This window comes from Apium graveolens, chromosome 10, assembly GCF_009905375.1.
Source record: "Apium graveolens cultivar Ventura chromosome 10, ASM990537v1, whole genome shotgun sequence".
Taxonomy (NCBI): Eukaryota; Viridiplantae; Streptophyta; class Magnoliopsida; order Apiales; family Apiaceae; genus Apium; species Apium graveolens.
Genome location: NC_133656.1, coordinates 154,554,366 through 154,575,316, shown reverse-complemented (window position 1 = coordinate 154,575,316; position 20,951 = coordinate 154,554,366). Strand labels below are relative to the sequence as shown.

General features: G+C 38.1%; 5 protein-coding genes across 5 annotated transcripts; all 5 read left to right on the top strand.

The window, feature by feature from the left end:
- Positions 1-4,619: 4,619 nt before the first annotated feature.
- LOC141693553 (non-specific lipid-transfer protein) lies at positions 4,620-5,508 on the top strand. The gene is made up of 2 exons (XM_074498693.1): positions 4,620-5,088; positions 5,185-5,508. Exons 1-2 carry the CDS (start codon positions 4,730-4,732, stop codon positions 5,192-5,194), a joined length of 369 nt encoding a protein of 122 aa, XP_074354794.1. The 5' UTR covers positions 4,620-4,729; the 3' UTR covers positions 5,195-5,508.
- A 2,813-nt stretch (positions 5,509-8,321) lies between these two features.
- On the top strand, positions 8,322-9,201 carry LOC141693544 (non-specific lipid-transfer protein 1-like). Its single transcript, XM_074498684.1, has 2 exons — positions 8,322-8,768; positions 8,984-9,201. The coding sequence occupies exons 1-2, from the start codon at positions 8,413-8,415 to the stop codon at positions 8,991-8,993; spliced, it is 366 nt and encodes a 121-aa protein (XP_074354785.1). The 5' UTR covers positions 8,322-8,412; the 3' UTR covers positions 8,994-9,201.
- A 4,236-nt stretch (positions 9,202-13,437) lies between these two features.
- LOC141691178 (RING-H2 finger protein ATL74-like) lies at positions 13,438-14,016 on the top strand. The gene has a single exon (XM_074495917.1). It carries the CDS (start codon positions 13,438-13,440, stop codon positions 14,014-14,016), a length of 579 nt encoding a protein of 192 aa, XP_074352018.1.
- Positions 14,017-17,085: 3,069 nt separating this feature from the next.
- LOC141691177 (uncharacterized) lies at positions 17,086-17,778 on the top strand. Its single transcript, XM_074495916.1, has one exon. The coding sequence runs from the start codon at positions 17,086-17,088 to the stop codon at positions 17,776-17,778; it is 693 nt and encodes a 230-aa protein (XP_074352017.1).
- Positions 17,779-19,793: 2,015 nt separating this feature from the next.
- On the top strand, positions 19,794-20,644 carry LOC141691176 (uncharacterized). Its single transcript, XM_074495915.1, has 2 exons — positions 19,794-20,032; positions 20,116-20,644. Exons 1-2 carry the CDS (start codon positions 19,794-19,796, stop codon positions 20,642-20,644), a joined length of 768 nt encoding a protein of 255 aa, XP_074352016.1.
- Positions 20,645-20,951: the final 307 nt, after the last annotated feature.

Sequence of the window (20,951 nt, the reverse complement as noted above, 5' to 3'; positions counted from 1 at the left end):
GATAAAAGCCAACTTTCATTGTACTAATACCATTCTACCAAGCATCCACAATTAAGATAGAAGTTGAATAGTCATCAATCATGTTGAGTTCCTATATGTCTACAGAAATTGACAACACAACGATTTAAGCACAAGTTATCCCTTTTGATTACATAGGGCAAATAAAACTGTTAGAGTTACCCACTAATCATGCACAACGTACATGAACCTATGCTAGCATGGCAAGTTCTAAATCTCAAGATCCACCGTCGCTTCACAAGAGATTAACACCTTATCTTATATGTTCGCGACGCAGATAAGACGAATACGCACAACCAATACTAGATATCATGCAATCATCACACACTAAAGTATTAAACAATTAACTAAAGAATTCCATAATAAATCCGTTGCAACCCCATGATCACGATTAGCCCATAATAGAACTTATCGCCATCATGGGTTCATATGAAATCATGATAAACAACACAAGAAAATAATAACTAAACTAATTATATTAAAACAGAGTACGTCACAAGAGTAAATAAGTCAAAGCAAGAAAACTAGCATCCAACGTTACAACGAAACAAGAATCACAAGAAAACATGCTTCCTCTTCGCTGCAGTGTGCTAAATCGGTCTTCTTCCTTATCTCCTTCGCTTCTTGCGCCAAACACAATCTAAAACATAATCTCCTTCATATTCTCTATGAAAACGTCTCAAATCTACTTATATAATAGTCCCATAAAACTCAGATTACATAGAAGTTGGAAGCCAAACAGAAGTAGAAGTCTAAAATAATTCAGCTTTTTCCCCGACCCTGCGCGGCCGCTCAGCATTTCTGCGCGGGCGCGCAAGGCTGCTGCGCGGCCGCTCAGCATTGCTGCGCGGGCGCGCAGGACCTTACTGGAAAAATTCCAGGTTTGCTCCGTTTCTTCGCCGTAATCTGCCCGTTCTTTTCCTCTCGCAATGGTGAACACATGCCAAGGCTTATTCTTGATGATTCCTCCTCCGAAATGCAACTAATACCCTGGAATGCATAAACACTAGAAAAACGCATCAAATACACAAAATACTTGATTTCAAGACACCAATTTAAGCCATTTTAAGACGTTCTAAGTGGTATAAAATGCCACTTATCAGGGTCTATCCCAAATCAGACACAAGCCAACCCCACACGGTCCACTAAGGGGGAGCACGCGGGGCGCGAGCATGGGCATGTGACAGTGACAGTTATCAACAGTCAACAACTTGGGACAAGTTGGCCACATGTCAGTACGCCCTTGGTACATTCTAGGGAGGTCATTGCCTAGACACGTGTACGAAATTCATTCGAGTGAAGCGTCTTCCGCCTCTAGTCACGAACGGCCCAGATCCAAAGGTACCAACCTCTAAATCCTACCATCGGGTTATAAAGACCCCAAGAAAAATGATTTAGGGGTTACGCTCTGTTAAATATATTTGTGATGTCATGTCTAATAATGATTTGTGTTTAGTTTTCAGATCTTAACTAACAGGACAAATCAGGACTTAACTGGAAATCAGTATTTATACTGAAGTCAGAACTTAAGATATCAGAACTTAAGTTATTAGAACTTAAGTTATCAGAAGATATTTATCAGGAGATAATATCAGTACTTAAGAAGACGTTCAGATAAGGAAGGCGGATGATTGAAGGAAAGAAGATTAAGACAAACACAAGAAGAGATATGCATGGAGAAGAATTCTATGAAGAATAAAATACTTGGAAGAAAAGATAACTAGTTGATATATTTTAGGATGCAGACTTATGTTCGATATCAATTAGAAATTTATCTTGTAACTGTGTGTCTATATAAACACAGCATAGGGTTTACACTATAAGTGTTATCTTAATCGAGAATATTATTCATTGTAATTCTAGCAGCTCTCGTGATATTTGTTCATCACTGAGAGAGAACGGTTCCATTGTAATAATGTTTTATTAATAAGATTATTTTGTGTTTCATATTTGTGTTCTTAATTCGATTTGATTGTAGTATACACTGTATTCAACCCTCTTCTACAGTGTGTGTGACCTACCAAGTGGTATCAGAGCAGTCTGTTAACACGTATACAGTAAAGATCCAAAAAAAAACAATCATGTCTGAAGAAGAGAAAACTCCAACCAAGACCACCAAAACTGAAGAAACTCCAAAGACTCAAATCCAAAATCGATATGAGACTATTAGGCTTCCAATTCTGAAACCTTCTGAGTATCCCATATGGAAAGTGAGGATGACTATGTTTCTGGAAGCTACAGATCCAGAATACCTTGACATAATTAATGAAGGACCACATAAGCCAACCAAACTCTCTGTTGTAGTTGCAGATCAACCAGCGCAGACTGTACCAAAGGAGAAAAATGAATATACGGTTGAAGATATCTCATCTATTGCCAAGGATGCAAAGGTAAGGCATTTGCTGCATAGTGCCATTGATAATGTCATGTCAAATAGGGTAATTAACTGCAAGACTGAAAAGGAGATATGGGATGCCTTGGAGATAAGATGCCAGGGAACTGATTCAATTAAGAAGAACAGGAGGACTATACTCACTCAAGAGTATGAGCACTTTGACTCAAAACCTGATGAGTCATTAACCGGTTTATATGACAGATTTGTCAAACTCTTGAATGATCTGTCACTGGTGGATAAGGAATATGATCTTGAAGATACTAATCTTAAATTCCTTTTAGCTCTTCCTGAAAGTTGGGATTTGAAGGCAACTACTATAAGAGACAACTATGCTCTTGATGAAACTACTCTTGATGAAATTTATGATATGCTCAAAACTCATGAACTTAAGACGGATCAAAGAAGCAAGAGGCATGGGAGAAAGTCAAGAATAGTTGCTCTTAAGGTTGAGGAATCCCCAAAGTGGCTGTCTCAAAGAAAGGCAAAGGAAAGGCTCTCACCACAAAGTCTGATACTGAGTCATCAAGTTCTGATAGTGATGAGGATTCAGAAACTGAAAGTCTATCTGAGATGGATGTTGATGAAGAGATGATGAAATTGTGTGCTCTTATGGTGAAGTGTATCACAAAGATAACTTACAGGAAATTCAGAAGGGGAAAGAAGTTTTCCAGGAAAAGTGGAAGTTCTGATAAGAAGGGATTCAGAAAATATGAAGGCAAAACAAGAAAGTCTGACAGAGGAGATTACTCAAATGTTAAATGCTACAATTGTGGTGAAAAAGGCCACATATCTCCTGATTGCAAGAAAGAAAAAAGTGACAAAGGCAAGACACTTGTCACAAAGAAGAAAAGCTGGACAGACACTTCAGATTCTGATATTGAGGCGAACTATGCCTTGTTGGAAAAAGCTGATAGCAGTTCTTCTTCTTCTTCTTCTTCTTCTTCTTCTTCTTCTTCTTCTTCTTCTTCTTCTTCTTCTTCTTCTTCTTCTTCTTCTTCTGCTCCTCATCATCATCCGGGATATCATCAATTATAGGATCATTTTTAAAGTTCTCAGTACCTAAGTTCACAACACTCTGCGGTGTAGAAAATTTAGCACTTCCTTCAATATTGGCAGACCCAGAATCAGCGTATCATTCTTAGACTTATAAAACTAACCGAGGGTATTAAATATTTTATTATAATTGTTTAAAAGTTAAACCAAATGAATAGTTTAATGGGACACCAAATTTATTCCCAAAAATACATTTAGTTTAATTTTTTTATAGCGATGCGACGTCTTTCATAATTCTATTATGCCCTTGGGGCCTTGCCATTGTTAATAGAAATAAATTAACAAACTAGTTGCTGACTTCCTGTAATTAATTCGTTCAAAAAAAAAGCTAACTCAAATTACTGATAATTTAATTGATTATACAAACTATAGTCGGAAGTCAATGTGTCTAATTAAGACCAAGTTTTATGCCCAAAATACTAGGACGAGTCAAGTAACCAAAAAAAGGTTTTTGTCATAAGCGTACTTGATAAATCTAGTTGAGGGAGCAACAATATGAAATTAAAACGCCATAACATTTTTTTATTAGCGGTTCCTGTTTTACCTACCTGATACAGAACCATGAATAAATATGGCAGCATTTTGGTTCCCCTGAAATGCTGTAAAATTTAACGTTTTTTCATAATTTAAAATTTTAAAATATATGAAAGTATTTTTACAAAAAAAAAATTATAAATTTAACAATATCTTTTCAAAATTTATTCACCACCTTTTATTATAATAATTAGAGTGATGCTAAATACCATGAATTAGTTTTCAAAATATTTTTTAAATAATATGAAACGATATTTGACATGTTTTAATTCAAATACGCATACATGAGATCATGTATTATTATTAAAAAAGTTATTAAGTACACGACCTTACTTAAGCAGTTGAGAACGGGTTCCCGACATTTTTCTAAAATTTGATTGAAAACACAATCCATAATGTTTGCAAAGTTTGAAATCCTCGACTTTACTTTCACATGTACTGCACCGTTAATAATGAGCAGGGAATCAGTGAATTTATTTCACCCCAACTGCCACCAAACTAGTTACTAGTCCATTTGGAAACTAAACTAGACCACCCCCTTAATTTACCCTGTAGTACTCGTTGCAAATTGCAACGTTGCATGCAACATTTCCCTATATAAACACCCCCTACAGGCTACAGGCCATACAACTCCACTCACCCCTCTACATGTATAAACACCCCCTAAAGTGTAAAACTCCTCTACTTCTCTAAAAAACATACAAAAACAGTTTATATTTAGAGTTCAAAATGGGAGTTTCAAGGGCTTGTTTAGTTGTGATGGTGATTTACATGATGGTGCTAGCAACTACACCAAATGTGAAAGTAGCTGAAGCCTTGTCATGTGGGCAGGTGACCGGAGCCTTGGCTCCGTGCCTCGGGTACCTAAGAACCGCGGGTGCAGTTCCGGTACCCGTAACATGTTGCAATGGTGTTAGGGGCCTTAATAACGCAGCACGGACCACATTTGACAGGCGCACAGCTTGCAATTGCCTGAAACAAACTGCGAACGCTATCGCGGATCTTAATCTGAATGCTGCTGCTGGCCTCCCTGCTAAATGTGGTGTCAACATTCCTTACAAAATCAGCCCCTCCACCGACTGCAACAGGTACTACATTTCTCCACCAAGAAACAAATTGGAATATAATTTTTTTTTTTTATAATTATCTGAATATTGATTATAAAATTTGTAAATGTGTTGCAGGGTTGTGTGAATGTATGATGATGCCAGAGGGTTTTATAAAAGTGCAAGCTCATGATTTTAAGATAGGTACTAGTGCAATATTAAGTCTGTTTGGAATAAAGATGGCATGGGATCTAGCCTGATGTGTTTGATTAATCTATTTGGGTGTCTAGTTAGTTAGTAATGTACTCTATTTCCTTTGTAATCTTCCGTGTTTCCTTTGTATCTGCTGATGAGTTGCACTCCCCAGTTTAAGTATCTGTTTCTGTATCCAAAAATCTTGTTGACATCTACATTTCTAGCTAGTTTTATGTAATGGTATTGAAGTTTAGTGTTTCTCATTCATTGTATCTTTTGAAGTGGATTTATGACCCCCAACTTATAACAGACACGACTCCAACATGCCTGATTGACGATACGATTTTAAGAGAAAAAACTCGAAAGTAGCATCAACATTATGCGATCAACGTAAAATATGACATACTTACAAAAAAAATTGTTCATTTAAATGTAGTTTTTCATTTTTGATAATTATTCTTTAGTTGTAGCCTAGTGTGAACTTTGTGTACAAACTCGAAATTGTCTTCAAACTCTTAAATGTGGATTGATTCGTCGCACAATAACCTTGACATACGATCAGGTGAGACTTGAGAGGCTTGGTCCCCTGGGGATACTTGACGATCCAACGCCTTCCATAACTTGTTGCAATGGGATGAGGACGCTGAATGGGTTGGGAAAGACTATCGTTGATAGTCAGACTGCTCGCAAATTTCCCCAGGCCCCTCTCACACAAACAGGCAAAATACTTAGCAACAATCTTTACTGTCGATTTCAGTTATTTATTCCCCCATTAGCATCATTATTGTTCATCCATTCACCAATCTACCTTAAGTAATTACCCCTTTTTCTAAAATCTCGAAGTGTCAGTAGAGAAGGTTCCTTTCAAGATATTAAAATCTATTAGGGGGTGTTTGGTTCAATAAATCTGGGTATGAGGTATGGGGTTGCAATGGAGAAAACCCATACCAGCTGTTTGGTTAAAAAAATTTTGTTTTAAAACCCATTCCTGAAACCTATGAGGTATGGGGTTTAGAAATCCATGTGAATAAGTGGGTATGAGCTAAATCAAACTCTTGGGTATCATTTTCATTATTTTCTCTAGTCTTTCTTTTTAATTAAAGTATAATTCTTTTTTTAGCTCTAGTTTTAATATTGATGAATAAAAAATGTGAATGTATATTTAATTTTCTTAAATACTACGTAAAAATATTTATAAACTCATATTTTAATAAGAAAAATTATCAAAAATACTAGCTTTTTTATTTATTTCTTTTTGCAATTTTACTATCCTCTAATTTTTTTGGCAAAAATATAGAATCAACCAAAATCAAGCAGACATACAATTAGTTGAATCAAGTTTTTTTTTGTTGCATTTGAGGTTACATGAAGTGACATAAATTCGTCGAAAATTGCATCTAATTGAATCAAGTTGCATTAAACAGTATTTTCGTAAAAAATTTGGAAAATAGCATTTTTTTAAAATAAAAAAGTATTTTTGCAATTTTTTAAAAAAATTATAGTATATTTGTAAAAATATCTTTAGCCTTAGGTATTTTTCAAAAAAAAATATATTTTTAGCCTTACTAATTATTGTTGTCAAGTGATCGTGTATAATTTTAGATTTTAATAATAAAATAATGAATTAACAAAAAATAATAATTAAATGTCTTTTGATTGTTGATTCCAATTAATTTATCAAAGAGATATATTCTTATCCTATTTTGAACCAAACAGGTGATATCAAGTATCAAGTTCCAAACTCATACCAGCTTAACCCGATTCCTGATTCCAACCCGATACCACCCAACGAACCAAACGACCCCTTAGGTATCCCCAATCAGGTAATTTTCTGGCATCATCACTAAAGGAGCTCAATATCTTACACTAATATTTTCAAGATGGACAAAATCGAGGCATTTTAGAAACATATGAAAAAACTTAGGGACCGTTTATATTATGAGATAACAACCCGGTTATTGGGAATGAGAACAAGATTATCGTAATACGATGTCGCGTAGTTGTTATCCGAGGAGCAGAATACAATCAGATTTTAAAAGTGATTATCTGATCCATCCTTGATATTTGGTTCAAGATCAGTACTGTAAATAAAGTTAGAACACCAATTAATATTTGACGATCTGAATGGAAATAACACAAATGATTTTGCAAATCTGTTGCAGGATTTACTAATAAAAGAAGATGTGTAGCAGGATTGTGTGGATGTAAGTTAATGGCAGAGGTTCTGATCAAGGTGCAAACTTATCTACAGCTACTAGTTCAATTTTAACCCTACCTCTATTAACAGAATCTTATAAAATAATGAAATTACCGTCCAATAAATTGTTAACTTTAATTCAGAAATTATTCTGTAATCATCTCATGTTTAATGACAATCTTATAACGAGTCAGGACTTCATAACAAGAGAAACTGCAACAAAACATCTTAAGCAGTCAGTATAAATGTAACACAAAGAACGTAGTCAGTGCCTCCGTAATGCTTTTGATACTACTATTTACCTCAATCAAATGCACATTTCTATTTTGTTTATCATCCATTGAATATGTCATCATCAAGTTAGCTCATTTTAACAGTGGATTGACTTGGAGCAATTGACACTGAAAAAATTAACAGAGAAAGAAAAGACAAAAAATTTCACTTTCTAACTAGCAATGACCGACAATTCATGTATGTGGATACATATGCCACTATCAACAGCGTTACCGGATTCAACTATAATGTGTTTATGTAATAAAACATATATAGAAGGATACGAATTCGATTTCACAATTGCTGGTTCCTCTGTTCTTAGGCAAGAGTACTAATCGTTTTTAATGTTGGTAGATAGATGTCTGTTCATCGGCTGCCTTTGAACACCGTCTTTATTCTAGATTTGTAGCTAGCCGTTGAAATGTAATGTCACTGCGTAAAAAGACACACAAGTAATCTCGGATTATTTGACGTACGTATCAAATGAAAAGGAAACAAATGTACACAATTCATTAATTATACAACCGCCAACTAATCAACTACATACATCTTTTCAAAATTAATCTTGATTCATGCTACGGAATTTGGCTATAAAAGGCCTAATCTACACCCTTATAAGTTCATAAACCGACTAGTAATCAGTATTAGTGTACACATAAAGTTTGTTCAGAAAATCCTGTCATAAGTTGTTATAACAGATCATGGAAACTATGACAGTTTCGAAGGTGGCTATGTCGATAATGTGCATGGTGGCAGTACTAAGTTTGAGCGCACCCTATGCTGTAGAGGGGCTGACTTGCGGACAAGTGACAAACTCACTAGGCCAGTGCATGAACTACTTGAAGATGGGCGGTGTTTTGCCACCAGGCTGTTGCAGCGGGGTTAAAAATTTGAATGGTTTGGCTAAGACTCCGGTGGACAGGAAACAGGCATGCACTTGCCTCAAAACCATTTCCGGAAGCATCAAGGGCATCAACTATGGTTTGGCAGCAGGGCTCCCTGGAAAGTGCGGTGTCAGCGTTCCTTATAAGATCAGCCCTAGCACCGACTGCTCCCGGTAATATTAATACTACTTCCCTTTTCCTATATCTCATTTAAACACACATGCAGAAACACAATATTCTTTGTTTAATTATACCGTTTATTAGAACTACTGTAGTTAACGATAATTAAATTAAAAAATTGCAGCAGTTGAGTAGAGTAATATGATGTGCAAATTTTAGTCGGTCGGGTTTTGAACATGTTTTAACTGGACACATGTATGATTTGCAGGGTGCAGTGAGAGCAGTTCAACTGAAGCATGTTTTAGAGGAGTGGAATTTGTGGTACAAGCTGCTAATGTGCCAAGAAGATCTATATGCCCTCTTTATTTAAACAACATACATAGTTTGTGTTTATGATGTTTTCTAAATAAAGTTGTGGTGTGATCGATCGACATCTCACATCAATGTATATCCTACTTACTCTACCAGTGATATTGAACTTATATATGTTGTAGGGTGTGTTTAGATTCTATTTTTCTTTTAAAGCAAGTCATGTATTATATAAAAATAAAAATAAAAAAGACAGTTCATTTTAGTTGATAACTAGAGGAAATGAAAGCTATTTAATGGCAACTTTGCAAGGTAAAATTGTAATTGGAAAGAAGTTACTGGAGTACAAAAAACATCAGTCTCTGGATTAAATTGGATGCCGCGTTTTAAACTAGTAATGCCTGGAAGTGAAATACAAAAGACAAATCACCAACACATGCTCTAGATTGTATGATACATGCATTTTTCAAAATAATCTGCTGTATTTTGTAAACATGACACCAGAAAAATATATGAACCTAACTGAAAGTATTCAGTATGCCACATTTGACTAGCTAGTAGACTGTTGCAGCTAAGATTTACCTTTCTCTGCGCCTGCCCTCCAGAGCAGGTCTTGCGACATCAGCTCGTTGAAAGATCGAATTTAATGTTAATTGCTGCAAGAACGTATTGATATAAAGAACAAATGTAGTGCAAAGAAGTGAACCATTTACGTTGCATAATTAATTGCGCAGTTGAGTGATTTGAATTGAGCTTTCACTTGCTTTGTATAATAGAGATCATGATGTATCACTTGCTTCATAACAGGGTCCATCACACCAATTTAATTAGCCTCAGTTCGAAAATTAAAACTTAATGTTCTAATGAAAATTGCGATTTATGTTTAAACTACAGAGACGAGCACATCTACTTTTAACATTAAACTGAGCCCTCATTCAGAAAAAAGTACTTGTAATCAGAACACTTAACATTGAAATATATCTGATATGCAGTAAATTCGTCTACAAGTGCGGTACTTTGTCTGTGATTGAGTTGCTTGTAATATTCGCATCTGGTGCAAGATTGCAGGTCAAGGTGATCTGTTAAACCAATACATACTTTGAAGAGCTTACTATTTACCTTGGGGAACTAAGCAAGTAATTTCATAGATTGATTAGTCTGTGCTAATTTTGTAACAGTTATAAAAGTATTTGAGAAGAAGATCCGCTAACTTATCATTGTAACACAAGAACATTGTCAGTCAGTCAGCAATGCATCCCTTTTCATATATCTCACCTATCACGCACACAAATGCACAAACACAATATTCTCTGTTTTATTATACCATTCAAGGCTAAATATACTAATTAACTACAACTGTTGACGGTAGACCAAAAACTGCAGCAGTTTAGTACAGTAATAAGATGTGCACATTTTAGTTAGTAGTGTTTTTAACATGTTTCAAATACCACGCATGTATGATTTGCAGGGTGCAGTCCAGTTGGGGCATACTCTAGAGGTGTGCAATTCGTGGTACAAGCTGCTATAGAAGATCTATATGTTCCTCTTTATTTATACAACATGTATGTAATTTGTGTTTCTAATGCTTTCTAAATAAAGTTGTGGTAGTTGATCAACATATCACAACAACAAGTTATCCAATTTCTAAATATTGCTCGGTAGCTTATTTGCAGTTAAATTGTAAATGGAAAAATCTCAAAAAGCTATAAAGGAAAACGACAGTCTCCTAAAATAGATTGGGGTTTAAATTAATAAGGCTTGGAGGTGAAACAAAAAAAGATAAATCATCACCCCGTGCATTAGGCTGGAGCATGATTTTTTTTTCTCTAATTAATCTGATGTAATTCTGTAAACTTGACACCTGAACATTTTATGAAACAAAAGTATTCTAAATGCCATGGTTTGCGTCTGCCCTCTAAAACGTAATAACATAAAGAACAAACGTACTGCATAGAAGTATACCATTAACGATTGCATAATTAGTGGTGCTGGTGCTGGTGCTGGTGCAGTTGTGTGATTGAGTTGAGCTTTCACCTTGCTTTCAATAATAGGGATCATGATGTATCCATCACTTGCTTAATGGAGCCTAAATGTAAAACTTCAAACTTAACTTTACATTCTAATGAAAAATGCTCTGTAAGTTTGAACTACAGGGAAAAGAAGCACGACTATTAACATTTAACGGAGCCTTCATTCAGACAAATCAAACAGGCTTATGCTGACTTGGTATAATAACACTTATAACTTAGTGTACCAAGAAATTTACGCAGAAAAGAATGTGATATGGAGTAAATTCATCTACAAATGCATTACCTTGTTGTCTGTGATAGAGTTGCTTGTAATTGGAGGTGTTGTCCCACTGGGCTGTTGCAGCGGGGTGAGAAGTTTGAACGATGCCAAAATTGAAGGTGCAGTTGTGTGGTTGAGACCAGCTTTTATCATGCTTTGATAAACAGAGCTCGAGATGTATCTTGCTTCATAATGGAATCCATCACCCATTTAATTCGCCTAAAATAGAACTGGAACTTAATTTTCTGTGCTAATGGAACGAATGGCGGAGCAACAGATCATATCCCTCACCAGGGAAAAAGTAATTACAAGGGAGTATTTAATACAAATAACGTACTATTTTCAAATTAGTTTGCAAATTCAAATTTAACTTAAGCCCACACTTGTATTTACTAAATGGAAGCGCTTCTTATGTTTAAACAAGAGAGAAAAAACACGACTACTTTCAACATGATACAAAACCTTCATTCTTCATTCTGATAAATAAAATTGGTTTATTGTGTCCTAAACAAGGATTGATAGACTTAGCGTCTATCTAATCTTCCTAGGAACATGATATAATGAAGGTCAGCTAGACTTGGTAAAACATAACAGAGAATCAATTATCTGTATTAAACGAGAGTAGAATTGGACTGTATCCACATTGTAGGAACCTCAGAGACTGCTTATACTAAGCCTTATAGCATCAGCTCCTGCTCCAGTACTAATATCTTCGAATGAATGATCTACAGATGTTGAAGGCGTACATACAGTAAACAATGTATCAATTGTTGAAGAATAGGCCTAAATAATATATACATATGATACTGCATCTAGTCTGTTAAGATGAAGGTTCATGTGATCAGTGGGGTTTAGCCGTTTAGGCCTCTCAACTTTTAAATGGCACAGAATATTACAAATTTTAACATGGTTTTTTAGTAGCTTAATGATTTTTTCATACAATTCTCTTTCGGTAGGTCCAGAGTTTCGACTCACTAGGCCTGGTAGGCAAAATAAGCCAACTTCGACTATACCAAATACTGGAAGACTTAAAAAAGTGTCACTTATTATTTAAGAAAGAAAATGAAACATCTTAAATAAGTAATCAAGATTGATTTTATAAGTCTAAAAGTGCATATCTGCAGTCTGCAGACCATACTTTTTTATGTATACCAATATATGTCTTCAGTTATCTAGGAAAAACAACAAAGATATCTCAAAATTTGATTTAAAGTATAAAGGGTAAGATGATGGCTAGATTTGCTTGATGCTGCTTGATTGCAAAAGAATTGACAGAAGTTAGAAAAACTCATTCCATACCAGCAGAAAGGTTGACAGCATTGAGCTTTTTAGGTACAAAAGAAGATTTTACTCGAAAAGGTATTAAACAAGTTTGGTATTTGCCACTCGGTCCCTAAAGTGATTGATTTCAAAGATTTTTGTGCACTAGAACCCTATCAAGTTGCTATTTTGTTCTTATTTACATTGCTCATTCATATCAAATACTAATCCTCTACCATTTAAATAATTGTAACTACATGATCTAGTACTTGTTTTTAACCCATATGCAGCTGGAGATAACTTTTGATAAGTGTATGATGAAAAAGTATTGATTTTGGATTTGGTACTAGGTTTATAAATTTATTTTAATAGTAATCAAGGATCTGATAATGGTTGTTCAGATAGAGCAGTCATAGTTATGAAACCTTACTTTAACCTTTTATTGATTCTGAAGAATCTGCTAGCTCACCAAGGCCTCTTCCGTATATAGCCTACAGAAGTAGCATAGTTTCAGAACCACGATTCCATTCAGCTCTCTTCTACCATATTTCCAAATACAAGTGTTAATAGTTTCTTTCATAATATTTAGGTCTCGGATTGATAAGTTTGGTAGTGTCACATAGAGGACCATTTCCGTACTACAAAGCTCGAATCTTGCAGCCCCAAAAATATCCCAGTTCAGATAAGCACCACTGATCCTTTGATCAACTTACCATTTTTCCTTCTTATCCCAAACCAAAAAGAAAAGAGATGCTCTTCAGTGTCATTTTCTAGTTGGAATCTTCACAACACGATATTAGGGGAACGAAAAATATCAAACACTTACTCTCTTTTCCTTGCAAAATATCTTTAAACTACCCGACAATGGTTCATTTACGCCACCTTCTTCTTAATGCTGAGCCAAGCATGCCACCAGCCAGTGTCAGTATTCGGCCAAAACATTACATCAACGAGACAAAATTCGACACAAATATGGTGATTATATTGGCAGCTTTACTATGTGCACTATTATGTGCACTAGGACTGAACTCAATAATCCGTTGCCTCCTACGTTGTACACATAGGTTTGGTACAGAGACAGAGCAACAAGCTGCAGCTCGATTAGCCACCACCGGAGTGAAAAAGCATACTCTCCGTAAGATTCCAATTGCAATTTATGGCTCAGAAGTGAAGTTCTCAACCAGTGAATGCCCTATTTGTCTATCAGAATTTGTCGAAGGAGAAAAAGTTCGTGTTCTGCCCACGTGTAGTCACGGTTTTCATGTCAAGTGCATAGATACATGGCTGGAGTCACATTCTTCGTGCCCAAATTGTCGTCGTTCGTTGCTTGAACGTTCTACTTCGCGTGTTGCCGATGAAAGTTGTCTTACACAGCCACTGGAAAGTAACAGTTCCAGACAGCAGCAAGCTAGTACCGTTGATGTAGTTGTAACGCAGGTTTAAGAATTTAGTCCTACATCAAACATGTCAAGTCTAGGCACTTTGACATGGTTAGAAAGTTAAAGCTTTCCATCAAATTTAAGGCTGTTTCAGAGCATAGAAGATTATGTCTTTTTTAGTGATATATTCCTCATGTTTTTGGAGTTAAATTAATTGGAGTTCCGAACAAAGAACATAGGGATCAAACAACGCCATTAATAGCACATAACAATATTGTTATAAGTAAATATCACAATTCGAAATATTTTTCTGCAAAGCAGAAGAATCCGTTTATGAAAGATGTATTCGTGACTCCCTAATCTTATTAGGAGCCGTCACTTGATAAATTTTTTTGTTTGTTTTTCTTGTCATTCATTCGTATTCAATTATATGCATGGAAATGGGCGGGAAGGGAATAATTTCCAGGGCTAAGCCTAAGCAGTACTTAATACTATAATGTAATTAACATACCAGTTTAAAGAGTAGACAAATTTACCAAGTGTGACAAGAAGAACACCGCGCTTGTTAGATTTATGAAAATTTTAAATCTTGATGAACAAAATGACTTGTGAACGACTGAAGACAGTTCTGAAATTGTGAGAAATGACTTATGAACGACTGAAGAAATTTCTGAAATTTGCGAGAACCTGAACCATACCCTGTACCCAGAGATACATATCATGACTCAAAATTACCCATACTTTGATATACGAAATTGACAAAAATGAGAAAGAGCACTTCAGCACGAGAAATCGCTAATCTTGAATAAGAATTACATTGTTAGGGAGAGTGAAGTATGTTCTGGCTGTAACAAACAAATAGTCTCGTGCAAGTCATTTTGCACTCAGAACTGGTAGCGGAATTACAGATACAAATACAAGTGGCATGGATGAATAAAATCTGTTAAATTCTCTCCAAAAAACTTTGCAGAATTACCCCCAAAAAATCCAACCAACTAGAACGAGCGAGAAATTTATATTACTACACTAAAACTCTGCAGCTTCATACCTTTATGAAGCTCTATGATCGAAGAAACCATAGAAAATGCAAGCCATCCATTCAGGGGCGGATCTAGAATTTTAGCTCAAAGCTGGGGCCTGTAGTATAGTCAAAAGAAATGGTGTAATTAGGGCATTGTTGGACCTTGGGCTAGAAGAAAAGAGCCCAAAATAGATTAGATTATAATATCTTGTAATCGGCCCAAGAAGCCCACTTTGTAATGAATAGCCCACTTGGGACATGCTATAAATATAAGATAACAACCTCATTTAAGGGGTTGGAAAATTAAGTAAAGAGATCATTTCCTAGAATTATAGTCCAATAATAATAATATTGTTAGCACATCATTTGGCGCTAGAAGGAACTTTGCTTTAACAGATCCAACTATAAAATGATTGTAGAAGAGCTTGATCCGGGAACAGCCGGACCAACACAGGTGAAAGAATTGACGGCAGAACCTGCCGCCGATCCCTCGACCTTCGAGGTCTGTGAGCTTCCAAAACAGTCGGCATTAAAGCCAAAATGTTTGTTTCCCCCACCTGAAGGTCTTCTGGAGGATCAACCGGAGAGCTGGAAGGATACACGTCAAAGAGACAAAAAGAGAAAATCTGTCTCAGATCAACGTTTTAGAATACAAACCTCCAAAGGTAAAAAAGTTCTTTCAAGCGACATGCGACTTCACTTAGAAAAGAAAGAAAAACTAGGAGTTCAAAACCAAGAAAATCTGGAAGAACCAGAAGAACCATTTGATTCAGACGAAGAGCTTGAGCTGTTAGAGCGCGAGACTCGGAGGCTGCAGGCCAAACTCGAGCGAAAGCGTGAAATTCACCGTCTCCGACGAGAGCTCCAACAAACAACGATACAAAATAAAGAGCAAGATGAAGAATTTTATGATGATGACGATGATGCAGAGTATGAATACGAGCCATCGGCAGAATCGACCTATTCACAACCACGTGAGCGTCGGCAGCGGACAGTGTCATCCGCCGAGATTTCACGCCAAACTGAATCCACGGAGTCCATATCACATGAAGAATTTGCTAAAATACAAGAAGAAATCGCCCAAATGCGTAACATCATGAGGAATCAATCAGGATTCGAAACTGTCTCTGAAAGCCCTTTATCTCTCCTCCTCGAGAAAGCACGTATCGACAGAACTTCAAAAACCCCGTCCCTCGATCACTTTGACGGATCTTCAGACCCGTTGGCATTTCTCAACACATTTGACGGATGAATGACTTTTTTCGGCCACTCGGAAATTGCCCGTTGTCAGTTTTTCTCTACATGCCTCCAATGCACAACACTCCGATGGTATAGCAATCTGCCCCCTCGATCCATCGACTCCTGGGCGACCTTAAAAAGCAAATTTCAAGCCCGGTTCTCCAGTAATTACAAAGGCCTCAAGGTCACAGCATCTTTGATGACAATGCATCAGCGCTCAGGTGAGAGCCTTCGCAGCTTTTTAACCCGATTAAGGGAAGAGATCGCCGAGATTCCAGATTTAATTGAACAAATGGCCGTAAACTTCTTAACGGCAGGCATCGATAAGTCAAGACACGGATTACTCTTAGAAGAAATCTTTGAAAAAAGGCCAAAAACTCTCCAAGCAGCATTCCAAATTATTGAACATCGTATGATGCTACAAGAAGCAGTGAGTTGCATCCAGTCACCACGACGCTCTTCAAGGCATGAACGCCGTCGTAGTTATAGCCCGCGATCCCGCGCGCGAGAAAGACGCCGTGAGCGTCGTCGATCACCTCCACCGCGTATGGATGATCGCTTTACGAGAGACAGAAGGGAAAGGGACTGACAGCCCCACACTCGACCAGAAAAAGAATTCACTAAATTGAACACAGAGAAAACAACAATTCTGGCAGTTCTAAAAACAGAACCAGACTACAGACCACCGAGGCCCATGAAGGCCGGGAGACCCCCCAGTTCCAGATATTGCGAATATCATGAAGATACCGGTCACACCACAGAACAGCTCAAGCCATTTCCTTCTCCGATGAGGATTATCATCCTGGTCTCATCGAGGGTCAACAAGATGCTCTCATCATCACAACCCGAGTAGGAAATAATACTGTGAAAAAGATGCTGGTCGACAACGAAAGTTCTGTCGATGTCCTCTACCACCACGCCTTTTCACGGATGGATATCAGAGATCGGCGGCTCGAGAACTCTCGAACGCCGTTGTACGGATTTACTGGAAATGAGGTCCATGTGGTAGGAACCATTGATATGCCAGTTCTCTTTGGCTCACCACCTTGTCAGGTTTGGAAAGTCGTTAAATTTCATATGATCAGTGCCTCTTCCAGCTTTAATGCCATCTTGGGCCGCACTACTATCACAACCCTAAAGGAAATAACTTCAATCTCCCATTTGAAGATGAAATTTCCCACCGACTTCGGGGTCGGAGAAATGATTGGAGATCAAACGACCGCGAGACAATGTTACCTGACAACAGTTTCCCCAAAGAAAAAGGGGGAAGAAGATCTAGGAGTCAACCAAGTACTCGAGATTGACCCCCGCAACTCAATTGAATCTACAAACCAGAATTCATGTTTCCCCGCAGAGGAAACAGAAGAGATCGAAGTGGTCATTGGTAACCCAGCAAAGACAACCAAGGTGGGAAAAGGACTCCCTGAACATTTGAAACAAGATATCGTTGACCTTGTTAGAGAATTCGCTGATATTTTCGCCTGGGACCCGAAAGATATGCCAGGAATCCCCGAGGTCGTCGCACGCCACTCCCTCCACATCAACAAAAATGCTGTCCCAGTGTGACAGAAGCGTCGAATATTCTCTGATGAGAAAAGGGCAGCTATCGATCAAGAAATTGACCGGTTACTCGAAGCTAAATTCATCGAGCCCGTCCAGTTCCCCACATGGATCTCCAATGTCGTTTTAGTCAAGAAACACAACGGAAAGTGGCGAATGTGTGTCGACTATTCGGACGTTAACAAAGCATGCCCCAAAGACTTCTACCCACTCCCAAACATCGATCAGCTGATAGACTCTACAGCAGGAAACGAACTCCTTTCCTTTATGGATGCATTTTCAAGGTACAGCCAGATAAAAATGGATTCTCGTGATTAGGAAAAAACGGCATTCATTACTCACAGAGGAGTGTTCGGGTATCGAGTCATGCCTTTCAGAATGATTAATGCTGGCGCAACCTTCCAACAGATGATGGACACAATCTTTGGATCACAAATAGGAAAAACATGTTAATTTATGTCGACGACATGATAACCAAGTCCAAACTCGCCGCTAATCACTCACTTGATCTTTGTGAGACTTTTGAAAATGCCCAGAAACATAACTTGCGTCTCAACCCTAACAAATGCTCATTCGGGCTTACGTCCGGCAAGTTCCTGGGATTTCTGATCACACAGCGAGGTATCGAGGCTGACCCCACACAGACAAAAGCCATCATAGAAATGGAGGATCCAAAATCCATCAAAGACTTGCAGAAGCTAACAGGGTGCATAGCAGCCCTTCGAAGATTTATCCCTCAATCGTCCAAAAGATGTATTCCTTTCTTCGCCACCATAAAAAAGGCTTCAAGGTCAACACCATTTGAATGGAACGATGAGTGCAAATCCAGCTTCTCATAACTTAAAACATTTTTAACGAACCCTCCCATCCTCACTAGGCCAATCCCAGGCGAAGCTCTTCGCATTTATCTGTCGACATCCGATGAAACAGTGACAGCTATCCTTGTTCGACTCGACGAAGTAAGGGAAATCCCCGTATACTATATTAGTCACTCACTGCGGGACGCTGAAACTCGATACCCTCAGGTCGAAAAGCTCATGTACGCCTTGGTCATTGCAAGCAGAAAGCTCCGACATTATTTCCAAGCAAGGGAAATACATGTGTTGACAAATGCACCACTCATAAGAATCTTGCACAAGCCTTATATGACATGAAGACTCGCTGCATGGACCATCGAATTAAGTCAATTCTACATCAAATATAAACCACGAACAGCCATAAAAGCTCAGGTCCTCTCAGACTTTGTGGCAGAATGCCAATTCAAGGCCAAAGGGTTAGACCCCGAGGAAACCCAACCAAGGCCATGGCTATTATTTGTCGACGGATCATCGACCTCAAATTCTGGGGGCGCAGGGATAATTTTTATCAGCCCAGAAGGATTTAAAGTCCAACAAGCCCTTAAGTTTGAATTTCAAGTAACAAATAACGTGGCCGAATACGAGGCACTAATTGCGGGATTAAAATTGGCAACGGACCTCGAGGTAGACATTATCGACATATTTGGCGATTCCCAGTTGGTGGCTAAGCAAATAAGCAGAGAGTTTAAGACCCACAATGAAAGCATGACTAAATACCTTGCAATGACACAAGAGCTTCTCAAAAAATACTCCTCCTGGAAACTGTCAAATATCGATAGAACAGAAAATCAATGGGCGGATTCACTCGCCAAGTTAGCCTCGTCCAACCTGAAGTTGAACCTCAACCCGGTATATGTTGACAGTCTGAAATCCCCCGCTATCGACGTGGTGAGGGTCCACAATATTCAAAACAACCCTGACTGGCGAAGCCCTATCCTCGAGTACATCCTAGAAAACAAACTTCCCACGAAAAAAAGTGAAGCCCGCGCTATCATGTTTAAGGCAAGAAATTGTTGCTTGATCGGTTTAGTGTTGTATCGACGAGCTTAAACTAAACCACTTCTCCGATGCTTAAGCCCAGAAGAGGCCGACCAAGCAATCCTCGAGGTTCACACGGGAATATGTGGTGAACATCTCGGGGGAAAGAACCTAGCTCTTAAAATCATGAGACAGGAGATTTATTGGCCAACACTCCGAAAAGATTGTGAAAGCTACGTCCGTAAATGTCAGGCATGCCAACGACATGGGAACGTGAGTCATCGACCACAACAGAGCTCAACTCGATCCTCACTCCTTGCCCTTTCTATCAATGGGGAGTCGATATCGTGGGACCTTTCCCGAAGTCTAGAGGACAATGTCAATACATCGTGGTTGCAGTCGACTACGCGACGAAATGGGTCGAGGCAAAACCTCTCTCCAAGATCAGAGAAAAAGAGATGATTGAATTTTTCATGGAATATGTGGTGTTTTGATTCGGAATTCCAAGGATTTTAGTTTTAGATAACGGAACGCAGTTTGTTGGCGCACATTTCGAGAAAGCTTTAAGCGACTTGAAAATCCAGGACGTCAAAGCATCGGTTGCATACCCACAGGCCAATGGACTTGCAGAAGTAATGAACAGAACCATCTTACAAGGGTTAAAGAAAATGATAGAAGAAATTCCCCGATGTTGGGTTGATGAGCTCCCTAATGTGCTGTGGTCCTACAGAACAACTCCTCGAAGTGCAACAGGAGAAACTCCTTTCCGTCTCGCGTACGGTGTCGACGCCGTTTTGCCTGTCGAGATTAGCCTGATTTCCCCTAGGATCGAAGTCTTTGATTCCTCTCTCGCAGTTAAAGGATTACGTTTTCACAATGACTTACTTGAAGAAACAAGAGAGGAATCTAGGCTTCGCATGATCGCTCAACAAGAGAAGACGACAAGGTACTTCAACAAGAAAGTTAAAAATAGGCGATTTGAGGTGGGAGACCTCGTCCTTCGAGACTCCGCCACATCGCAGCCAACAATCTCATGAAAATTCATACCAACATGGGAAGGCCCGTACAAGGTGTCGAAGGTCGTCAGCACAGGAACCTACGAGCTCTCGTACCTCGATGATCAACCAATTAATAATGCCTGGAATGGTATCCACCTCAAGAAATTCTACCAATGATTAATTCTCTATGTAATGATTAAAAGTTCGAGGCCCTACCAAAAACCAATCCTCGATGCAATGAGGGTCGTTATGAGACCCCCATCGAGGGAATTTAAGTTATGAAAGCTTTAAGTTATTTTGATATCTTGCTTGTACTTTTAAGAAGATGAACAGCGACAGTCGACAT